The sequence below is a fragment of the Hemicordylus capensis genome, chromosome 6 (assembly GCF_027244095.1).
Source record: "Hemicordylus capensis ecotype Gifberg chromosome 6, rHemCap1.1.pri, whole genome shotgun sequence".
Lineage (NCBI taxonomy): Eukaryota > Metazoa > Chordata > Lepidosauria > Squamata > Cordylidae > Hemicordylus > Hemicordylus capensis.
The window spans coordinates 112,011,775-112,023,875 of NC_069662.1; the positions used below are offsets into that span (position 1 = coordinate 112,011,775).

The window sequence follows — 12,101 nt, forward strand, 5'->3', positions numbered from 1 at the left end:
AGTTTCTTTCGGGGCAGAGGAGGTGCTGCCTACCTGTCAGCCCATGCCCCACCACTTTCCCCCTGCCGGTGCTCTCGTAAAAAGCAGGCACTCAGGACTGCAGCATCCCTCCTTGCACCCCAGTCAGCATCACCACGGAAGTGGGGGGAAAGTGGTGGGGCAGGGGCTGGCAGGTAAGCAGTGCCTCCTCTGCCCCTTAAAGAAACCCTCCCGCCCTCCAAACTGGCTCAAATGCCAGTCCACAGAACCGGATCGGCACTCCTAGAATGGAGCGCTGAATGGTTCTGTGCACATCCCTAACTGAATCAGCCTGTGCTTCCTAGTGGAGGCTAAACTATCCCATTATAAAGATGGGGGGAGAACCCAACTATGGTCTTGAAGTTTCATGTCTGTTCAACTTTTACTGCTCATAACTTAGTCATTTTCCCACAGATATGGTTTTTTTAAAAAAACTGTTACAGTTGTTGAGCAGGCAATTCTGTGTGTAACAACGTCCCTTCCAACCCTGAAAAGCCACAGAAGGTTGGGTGGAAGTGGGATCAGGTGAAATAACATGACAGAATGCTGTTCTACATTTCCACCATACTCAGACACTCCTATTCCTTTGCAATAACATACAATATTGATTCATCATAGGTGGCTTCTACAAACTATTCCCATGGGCCCACAAAAGCTAGAAATAGCCCTGCTATAGATCATAGATCTATTTTCATATTGCTCCTTTTGGCAAATGATAGCCTTCAAGGCCAATATTGCACTATACAAAATACATTCATGTAACTGGGTTAGTTCATAACAACTTGGCACTAATGTATTTGTCAAAAAGAGCATTTCCATGCAGAAGCTCCAAGATTTGTGCTTTTGTGCAAAACCAGAAGTATAGAATATTATCCCCAGCACAAGTAGGTACACTGTCACACACATTGACCTCGTTTCTTCTCCATGATATGTTGCTCCTGCATAACCCATACATAACCTATGATTGCCCACATCTCCTGAAGTCAGCGGAGTCTGCATAGGGATGTTGTGTGGTCTGCAGATACTGGGGATATTTGAGAGTTGGGGTGTGGGGAGTATATAGAGGGATTTCAAGAAAGAAACATATACTTGATTCCCAAGAAAGAAACATATACCTGAATTGTGTCCATATTTTCTTAATCAATGCACAACATGCATTTTTAAGAGCCTTGTGAAAGCTCATTACACATATTCACTGTCATGCAGTTTTAGGCTAAGGCAGCAGTTCTATACACACTTTCTTGACAGTAAACCCTCAGCGAACATTGCAGTGCTGACTTCTGAGTAGATTTCAGAGGACTGTGTTATATGAAGCAAAATTCACCAAGAAGTCACCTGTGCAAACCCCATTGGAATGAATGAGGCAAGAACACTAGCAGATTGTGGACAAGGTTTTCACTGGCAACTTCTCAAATGCCACATAGATGGACACAGTGAGCCGAGTCTCACGATCAGTGAAACCCGGTTTGTGAGCGCGGAGAGCGCGCTAAGCCCGCTCTCCCCACACACAAGCAGGGTGGGAACCCTGGCCTACACGACTGCCGGCTCCATGACGGAGCTAGTGGGGGCTGGGGAGTTCAGGGGCCATGCAGCCCCTGGAAGCTCCAGTATGCCCTGAGTGAGTACGCAGGGCATACTGGGGAGACTCCTGAGCTGGGAGGCTGCTTTTCAGCCTCCCGCCGGGGGTCCACTCATGAGTAACCACAGTGTGGAGCCGCACTGCGGCTACTCACAATTTTAAAAATGGGTTTGCGGAGCACGCGCTCCACAAACCCAGTTTAAGGGGCGGGCTACTTGAGCGGGTTACCCGCTCAAGAACCACCGGGCTCGAAGCCGAGCCCGGTGGTTCTCACGATTGTAGAAAATCGGGCTAGCAGAGGCTAGCCAAAATTTCAACAATCATGTGAATAGCCTCTATTTGTTGCTGTGCTAACCTGGGACCACCTGGAGTAAACAAGAAATACATAGATATTTATTTAAATGGTATACAGGTGGCCCTTGTTATTTGCTGGGTTTCTGTTCCCGCAAATTAAACTGCAAATAAATAAACCTCACCCCATGGGAATCCAGGTGTTAGGTTCCTTACTCTGAGCGGGGTAGGGAAGCTTTAAAAGCAGGGAAGGGGCAGAGAATAGAAGAAAATCATAATACCTTGTTCTCCAAGAATGCCCCCCGAATTCTGATTTTTCGTTTGATTTTTTAAAAGAGTGCCACAAAATGGTTCTGTGCCTCAAAATGGCAGCTAGAAATGACATCAGAAGTAATTTCTGCCCAGTGGCCACTCAGGAATCGCAGATAGGCAAAAACTGTCTGCATTTCATGCCACGGATAAAGAAACCTGGTCTCTAAAACTCATCCGCAGATACATGAAACCGTGATCTGCAAAACCACAAATAATGAGGGTCTCCTGTATTTGCCCTTTACTGGTAGTCCTTTCTGCCAAATATAAGAGGGGTGCAAAGACAAAGAAATCGCTTAGGTAGAATTGTAACCTGATTTCCCAGCAAATAAAGCATTTGTGATTGCTAAGCAACATTCATCCCAGCAGTAGCCCATAATAAATTCAGGCTGCTGGTACTAATATTTCTATGCAGCTCATTCCAAGTCACTGCCCATTCCTCACTCAGCAATTTCATTTGCAACTCTCCAGCTTAATACCAGCTGGTGAAATCTTCCTACTTCCTTCAGTGGACATATTTAATACATCGTAAGAAATGGGAACTCTGGTCAAAACAATCTATTTCTTCATTATTATCATTAGCACTACCTATCTCAACTGCCTGTCAAATATGCATAATTAATTATTAAACTACACATATTAAAATCAATTTACTTAAATAGCAGAATTCTTAGATGCTATTTGTGAGACATTGAGATATTAGTTTCCGAGTTGGATGCTGTAAATTGAGGAGTTGGGTGATCTGCATTTAAATCTCTCTTCATCCATATGTTTGCTGGGTGGCCTTAAACTAATTGCATTCTTCTCAACTATAGTTCTTCATAAAATGGGAATATTAATCAGCATCTCACAGTGTTGGCATGAAAATGAAGGTGGCAATGCTATTTGCCATAAACAGTACTAACCATAAAATTATTCTACGCAACAAAAATACGTAAAATTAGGTATATCAGAGGTTGTAATTAATAACTAACTGAATAAAATTTCTTCTCCATGGATAACTCCAGACTGGTGCATGAAGAGAGATTACATTCATTTCAGTAAACCTCTCTCCAGTCTAAATGCCCAGTGTTCCCTGAGAAAAACCAGACAATATGAATCTCAGTTCAATTTCCATAGGTATCAAGAACAAAAAAGTTACTGTGGCATGAAAAATGAAGCCTCAAATGGAAGATTCTGGAAACTACATAAAATATTATAGTTGGAGAGCTAGTCTTGTGGTAGCAAGTGTGAATTGTCCCATTTGCTGCCCTGGTTTGCATTAGAATGGAGACTGTATGTATGAGCACTGTAAGATATCACTCTTAGGATATAGCACCACTCTGGGAAGAGAATCTGCATGTTTGCATACAGAAGGTTCCCTCCCTAGCATCTCCAAGATAGGGCTGAGAGAGACTCCTGCCTGCAACCTTAGAGAAGCTACTGCCAGTCTGTGTAGACAAAACTGAGCTGGATGGACCAATGGTCTGACTCAGAATAAATCAGCTTCCTAAGTTCCTATTTTGCAACAATAATTTGCAGCTCCATACAGAGCAGGGACATCTCTCTTTTCAGTTAGTTCAACTTGAAGGTATAGTAACATTATAGACAGGCTTCAGTCTCAAATAGCTCTAAGAGCAGAAACTTAGACTCCTATTAGCTTTAACGATAAAAAAGTAAAAGTCTTAGAATTCAGAGTTATCGAATACAGTAACATTCCAACAAGAAAATCTATTCCAATTGCACAGTTTTATAAGTGCAACACTGAAAATCCACTGAAAGCCCTCTTGGGTGACAATGCAGTTGAAAAATTCTTCCCCACTTACTGCAGTCACCCTTTGATGGTAAATTGGATTTCCTATTTTATTGTGAATATCAAACAACTTCCTCCAATAAATGTGGATTCAATTCCCCTTCCATCCATTCTGAAAATAATAAGCTTAAGCCACATCCAATAGTATATTCAGAGTATTGCAGGCAGCAGATTTACAATAAAGGAATTATTTTTCTCCACATACAATGCATTATTTCTATTTATTACATTTTTTATCCCATCTTTCCTCCGTGGATTCACGTTAGCCTGTGTGGTTCTTCCCTTCCTTATTTTATCCACAATAGCCATGTGGAGTAGGTTGAGAGTGAGAGTGACTACTGAATTTTACCCACTGAGCTTCATGGTTGAATGAGGATTTTGAACCTGCATCTTCCCAGTCCTAGTCTGATACTCTAATCACCATACCATGCTGGCTTATTATTAACTTGCTTAGCGTTACTATAGAGCTTTATGATAGCCAAAAGAACGGAGTGCAGATTCAGAACAGAGGATGAGACACTCAGTAACTATGATATAATATGCATTTTAAAAAATTGGGCCAGTGCTGGAAACAGGATGCTTATCTCTGTGCCTTTGAATTAACACTGCAAAAACAAAAAAGGAAAGAAAAAAAGACCTCCCAAGTTCTTCAGAATGTTACTGTAAGTTTCTAAACTTCATTATTACAAAGAAAAACTCTACAGTCATTATTTCAAGAAGTGCTTCTCTTAACAAAATATGCATCGTAATTATCCCTCAACAATCAAACGTATGTAAAATCTATGAGAGAGAGAGAGAGGGGGAGGGAGAGAGAGAGGGAGAGAGAGTCTGTAGCAGTTCCATATGTGGAAGATATTGTGCAACCTTGCTTGAGTAGAAGAATAGTTTCCACTATTTTTCAAGTGGGGGCCACTTTGGCAAAAACCCAAACCCCAAACTTCAACATGAGAGCAATTTCTCACCACACTGATCTCCATGCAGTGCTGCACTTTGCCCTTTAAGAGAAACAGAGGCCTTTCAAGCTCCACCACAACCTTGGAAATTGTACACAAATCACGGAGAAATGTACTCCTTGCCAGCGCGTTACCCATAGACCTCAAAGGGGAAAACACTGGGAAAGACTACAACATCTAGTGTACTGTATGCACATGCCAAGATGGTGTTGGAGCCTGAGAGGATTCTGTTTCCATTAAAGGAGCTTCATCTGCATGGGGAAAAGAGCAACACTGTGTGGTGAGAATGGTCACCTCCACATGGTGCCAGGAGGATTGTGTGGACTATTCAGTTTCAGCTGAAGCTACACACAGACCTAATAAACAATTAGTCAGGGAGCTGCATTTAGGGTTGATGAGAGCCGGGCCTTGCAATGAAGAACACTGATCTATGAATTCAAAGTTCTAGTACAGGATATAAAACAGTCTTACTTATGAGCAGAAAATGTCTTCTGCATGCAGAAGGTACACTTTGGTTCCAATACAATATTTTTCTTGAGCATTCTATGAACAACTGTTAATGTGAAGCTTTTAAGCACCTGCTCAGAAATGGACTCTGCAGAAAGTGGCAGATGAATATAGGGCTTAATATGAGCCAGAGTTCTCCGCAGCTCAGCCCTAGAATGGTTTCCAGTGCCTTTTGAGCATGTCCAGTACATTCCCTCAGTGTACAGCCACTCCCATGTATCTAGGATGAGAAGGAAGTGTTTCCAAGTTCAATGTTTTTTATATCCTGTCTACAATTTAAGGTCTTAATCAGAGGACTTTTTCTGTGTGCCCCACCTTCAGTTTAGGTGGGAAGCAACTGGCCCTATCCATCTCCAGCACAGCATCCCTCCAGTGGCTGTTGCTGGTGTCTATCTTATATTTCTTTTTTAGATTGTGAGCCCTTTGGGGACAGGGACCCACGGGCCATGAAATGAATGCCATGAACCATTAAATGAAATATTTTATGACAATTAACAGGGCCTTCTTGGCTGTGGTGCCCCAACTGTAGGCAGGAACTCAGTGCTCACTGAAGTTAATGGGGCTTAAGTTAGTTATGTATCATTTATTTCAATGGTTCTCAGTCATGACTAATTTAGTCTGGACCCTGTCCTGTAGAATGCACTTCTAGAGAGGCCTCCCAATGGGTTATTTTATACTCTCTTAAAAACAAACAAAATTATTTTAACCAAGCATTTATTACTTAATTTTATGACGATCCCTCCCCCACTGCAAATAGGTACTCAGTGCTAGTGTTAGTTGTATTCTGATCCTTTAAAACTGTATATTTGTATTTTATTTATGGATTTGTTAACTGCCTTGGGTCTCCTTGAATAGTAGGAGAAGTGGAATAAAAACTCTATACATAAATGAATCCCACCCACCCACCCCTGCTGCCACCACCCTTATTGGCAGTGTGAAACTCTTCTTTTAAACAGTCATTAGATCTCTCTTTCTTGGTTCCCAATAAAAGCAAAACAGTCCTAAATTCGGTGTCTACTGTCAGAGAGTTATTGAATGCAAAGGAGCTTAAAGGTTCTCATAAAGAGTTATTTGATGTTCCAAATGTGTAGATAACACTACTGTGTTTTTATCATTTTAAAATTGATTGATGTTAGATTTTGCTGTGCATTTTGCTGTACATTTTACAATGTACAATCATTTTTCACTGAACAAGCTTTCTGAAGGAAGTAATCACTAGATTTCAGACTACCTGTCTTACATCTGAATTGATGAATAAACACATCCTTACTGCTATTATGCCAATTTCTAATCAGCAGCTAGAGGGGCTTCACTTAATAGAACTCAAATATTATTATTCTATATATTTCAATAAAGTACCAGTTGTGGGGCCCTTCCCAAACTGGAGATGCTGAGTGACTTGGCTGAGGTTGATAAGAAAAGGGTAAACTAGCTAGGGGGCTATGGGTGTGCAACCGTAATGGCTTGAGGAAGGTGGTGGCTGGCCTAGTTACCATGGCAACAGAGATGCCAAATGGAGCTCTAAAGAGGGGCTAGGGAGGATCAAGGAGCATGTCTGGCTTACAAGAAGTTATTTAGGGCTGGAAGATGGTGAGCCATAACTAATTTCTTACAGTTCATTTGGGAATCTAAACTGAGTGTCTGAACATGTCAAGGAACCCTAGGAAGCTGGGACAAAAATGATATACTGTTACCTCTGGATCTGAGGTCCTTGCTAGGACTAAAACAACTTAAACATGAAGTCCATGACCACCCACTCCCCCGCACCCCTTACATACAATTTCAGAAGGTACTCTTGAAGACTTCCAGCCCCATCCTAATCATTTATACTCATATGTAAGTTCTATTGAATCCAAGATGGATTATTTCCAAGTGTATAGGCATAGGTGTGAGTTTAAGCACACTTTCGTGGATAAAACACCTATTAAAATCAACAGCATTTGCAACATTTAGGATTAAAGAGTATGATTGCTTTAAAGCTACTTTCATTCATATAAATGCTGACAACAGCCAGTAAAGAGACCAATGTATTATACTTTTATAAGTGTGATATTTAAACCAATCCATAAGTCTTTACCCAGTAACTCTTCTTTAGGCAGTCAACTGAGCTGATATTCCAGCTGCTCTTATTCACTACAGTTGAATTCAGTGTTTGAGATCTGCTCATTTGTGCATCAGATTTCACATGAGGGTTCCCTTAATTAAAATTAAGGAGTTTTAAGCAATATTTCAATATCCAGCATCAAATGCAGCCAACAAATTCAAAAAAGTGAGATACAACCTAGTCTTTGTTATCTGATACTTCAGTTGGTAATGTTTGTTTAAAGACATGTGCATTTATCATGAACATTAAAGAAACTCATTATTCTGCAGAACAAATGTGCGTCCATCCTATCCCTTCTCTTTAATGTTCCATAATGACCAGAAGCTACCACAGTAGGTGGGGCTGTAGTTTTACTGGTATGTTCAGTTTCTCACAAGGGAAGGTAGGAACATACTACCATCAACTCTCAATATATTTATTAATAATGTATTTTTAATATGTTTATCCCACCACTCCTGTGCAATACTACTTCGGGTGGCTCACAATGACAACAAACAATAAAACAGATAAAGCAAAACAGAGTTAATTAAATTAAAAACAAAAATGATATAATTTCAGGAGAAACATATGCACTTCACAAAGTCACTGGTTTGCTAGATACATTACAGCATACCTGTGTTGTAATATGTCACAATACAACAACATATTGTAGTCACGTTACCACATATTAGCACAACATATTACCACAGATACTATTTGTGAAACCATGGCTATCATGAACATTTCCAAATAATTCTGTCTCAGATGACATTTTGAATCAAAGGTTATAATTCTAAACACAGCGGAGTGGAAGATAGGCCCATCTGTGTTTCTAAAGTAACAACAAAATCCATGTTTAGAGGCAGTATGCTTCCAATAACCAGGTACTGGGAGGCAAACAGGAGATGGCTGCCACCATCATGCTCTGCTTGCGAACTTCCCAGGAGTATCTAGCTGACCATTGTTGGACAGAAGATCTTTGGCTGTATCCAATAAGCAATTTGTATGCTCCACTTCAATCAATGAGATTTTTTTACCAGGTATATTGATTGAACCTAGATGTAAGGGAATGAAGATTCAACTCAAATTTTCACTTGAGGAACAAAACAAAAGAATTGTTACAACACCAAAGGCCCCCTTATTTATGCTATATAACATGCTTTAATGAAAGTGCTATATAAATCAGAACATATTTTCCAACATGATCAGGAATCCTTTCCTGCACTGTTGCCCAGAATTAGAATTAATTCTCCATCGGATTAAAGATGTATTGCTGGATTAGAGTCTTACTGATGACAACATAATATATCCTCCCCAAAGGTTTAAAATAAAAGAAGCTCTGTAACTACAGTCAACAGGGCAACATCAAAACCTGTACTAGACATTTATACGACCACAATATCAGGAAGTCTTCCAAATCAAAATAGTTTATGTGATTTGTACTATGCTAAAAATCAATAATATAAGTCAGTAAAAAGTTAAGCATTTTTCAGTCCAGTTAGTTCAATGAGTTAAACATGTGCTTAACTTTTACTGCCTGGATCATGCCCAATCTTCAAAACTACTTTAGAAAACTGAAAATTATATTAGAAAGAGAATCAGGCAGTCCATCTCACAATACAGATGACTAAAGTTAGATTTAGCCCCAGTTTAGATCCTTGCCTACAGTACTTCAACTTGGCTTGTTTGTGGCTCAACCTGTAATTCTCCAAATCCAAAGTCCATTCTTGAACAATCTCACAATTAGCTCAAGGGTAAGCATATCTGGTACAGGAGTCTTAAAAAAAACTGCTTTGGAGGGGAGCAAACTAGCTTGAACATCGGTCTGATCTGAAAAGTTGAATAGCTAAATTAGCTGCAAAAGTCCTAATGCATCCTATCTGCATGCACCAGTTCCTATGATGAAGCACCTGGAAATTAGTTCAGAATTTCTTCTACTGTAATTTCTGACATAGAGTAGGGAAGAAACACAAGATGCTGCTGAAGAATAACTTGATGCCAAAATGAAAAACCTGAAGGTTTCCCACTAATATGGATATTCTAGACTCAGACTAGGTGCACAATTTATTATAACTGGCTTTTGTAGCTGTAGAATGTAACTAATGCTGTATGAATGAATGAAAAAACTGCATCCATCTCACATTTTGACCAAGAGTGTGGACTTCAATACAATATCAACAAAAAAATAAATAAGAGTTGTCAACCTTATAAAAAATTCTAATCCATGACAATCCTCTTTACAAGTCAACATAACATCAGAAGATTCCCACCACAAATAAACTTTTCAATAAACTTAGTATTTATATATTTCTTTATATACATCTCTAAATTATTCAGTCTCTAAATATCAGGGTGGATAACAATAATTAAAAAGTCTATCAATATAGTGTTCAATAACAATTCAGACATGTGTGCATGTGTGTGTGCATTTATTGCATTATACAAACACATGCCCCCTACTATGTGAATTCAGTGTATCACAAGGGAGCCACTGAACAGGGATTAACTGAAGCAGCAGGAAGGCCATGTGTGCGCTGGGAAGGAAAAAGAAATTGTCTTCTCACTTTTTTCTTTTAAAAAATAACTCCAGGAACAGCTGGAATGTTAGAAATAGGCCGTCAGGGACGCAAGCAACGCTTCAAACTCTAGGATTATACTCGGCGGTGAGAACGATTGGATCTGTCCAGGGTCCTGCAAGTCTACCATTTCGCTTTGTATCTCTCTCTCTCTCTCCCGCTGCTGTAATAAACTCATTCATTAACCGGACGGATATAGACTTCATTCAGTAACCTCAGACAGCAGCTGTCTAGCCAATACAAAACCTGATTTACAAGAATTAAGCTTTTAAAGAGATTTTTGTTTATTACAAAAAAATATCAAGGCTATATTCGCAGAATAAAGACTGCTTGTTGGTCTCTTTCTCCTATCCCTACCTCCCTTATTTGCAGGCAGACTAGACATACTACATATAAAACCTCTTTTTAAGGGAGAGGGGAGGCAAGGAAACTGAGAAAAAGATCAGCTTCGTCTGTAGAAGTTTGGTGTTTTTTTTAAAAACACACTCGCACACCAATCCCCCAAGGCTTTATAATACCCTAACATTTCCAAGGCAGGAAAACCCCATTAAGATTATCTTTGCGGAGACTATAAAACAGCCCTAAATAGCAAGGAAAGGAAAGGAAAGGAAAAGAAAAGAAAAGGGAGTTAGATCAAGAGAACAGATTGCCCCACCCATCGGAAATGAAAAGTAAACTTTGATCCAAGGCATCTGCCAGCCATTCAGCGCATCTCCTTTGCAATCAAGAGCAGAGCTGAACGCGGAAGGGAGAGCTTCCCCGACCCAGGAGAAGCAGCCCGCCTCGGGCACACGGAGGTGAGGGCTCGCCTGCCAGACTTACGTGTGCCGTCGAACCTAGTCGCTATCGTGTCCAAGAAGGTGTTCTGAGGTGCCAGTAATCCTTTCATAACAGGCATTTTTCCAGCGCGGTGTGAAATTCTCCATCAAAGTTTGTCTAGGAAGGAGGATGGGCTGGCAAGAAAGTACAAGCGCTGGTGTCGGAGGCGGGAAGAGGTGGAGGAGGAGGAAGAGCGCCAGGGACTTTCGGGCATGGGGAATGGATGCTACTTTCGCTGCCGCCGCTCCTGCTGACTTTAGCCAACCCCGGGAAAGCGCCCTGCTCGCAAAGCCACGAGCACACTTGGCACGCGCGAGCGAGTGAGGGCGAGCGCGCGCACATACACACCCTCCTCCCGCCAGCTGCTGCTTCAGCGAGCCCGCAGGCTGTGCCCGCCAGCTGCAGGCGCCGCCGCGTCCTCGGCTTGGCACCCCTCCCCCGCCCCTCGCCACCCCATTGGCTGGCGGAAGAAAGCCCTGTTCTGGCGGGAGGCAGGTGAGCACGGAAGACCGCTTAGGGCGTGGGGGTGGTGAAGCGTTGTGATGCTACCTGAAGAACCTACAGCAGAAGAAGCAGACCTGAATGGGGCGGCACCAGCAGAGAAGGAGTGGAGCTGAAGTGGAGAGGGGCTGGGCAGGAGAACTATCTCTCTCTCCCTCCCTCTTTCCAAGACTCAGACCTGAGCACGAGGTGGAGGGATACGGAAGAATATTGAACCAACACTATATCGGGCAGCAGATATAGGAAGATGCTGAAAGGCATCATCTCATACTGCCTGGGAGGAGGAGGCAATGGTGAACCCCTCCTGTATTCTGCCAAAGACAACCACAAGTCTCTGTGGGTGCCAGGAGTCAACATTGACTTGAGGGCACACTTTATTTTACCTTTATAGGCAGAGTATATTTCCACCATTGAAGAATACCAACAGCCTATGCTGTCCTTAAGGGTGGGCAAATAAGAGCATTGCCCCAAACCCTGTCCCATGCCCGTGGTGGCATCATGGAATCCCTTTGTCCCCAGTGTGAGCACAACATGGGGCTGGCTGAACTGGAGGGCAACTGCTACAGCTGGTAGGAGTCCTGCTTTGCCAGTGCTGGCCCTGAGGAAATTTCCCACCAATGCCAGCCCAGCGTGTTCTCCTGCCTGCCACGGCAGCTGCTCTCCAACTTGGCTG

At 41.8% G+C, this 12,101-nt stretch overlaps 1 protein-coding gene across 1 annotated transcript in view; it reads right to left on the minus strand.

The window, feature by feature from the left end:
* Window positions 1-11,167, minus strand: part of KCNH8 (potassium voltage-gated channel subfamily H member 8) — a 320,221-nt gene extending 309,054 nt beyond the window's left edge. The window contains exon 1 of the mRNA XM_053265403.1: window positions 10,931-11,167. Coding sequence (XP_053121378.1) covers window positions 10,931-11,006 — 76 coding nt within the window. The 5' untranslated portion in view covers window positions 11,007-11,167. The remainder of the gene's footprint in view (window positions 1-10,930) is intronic.
* Window positions 11,168-12,101: the final 934 nt, after the last annotated feature.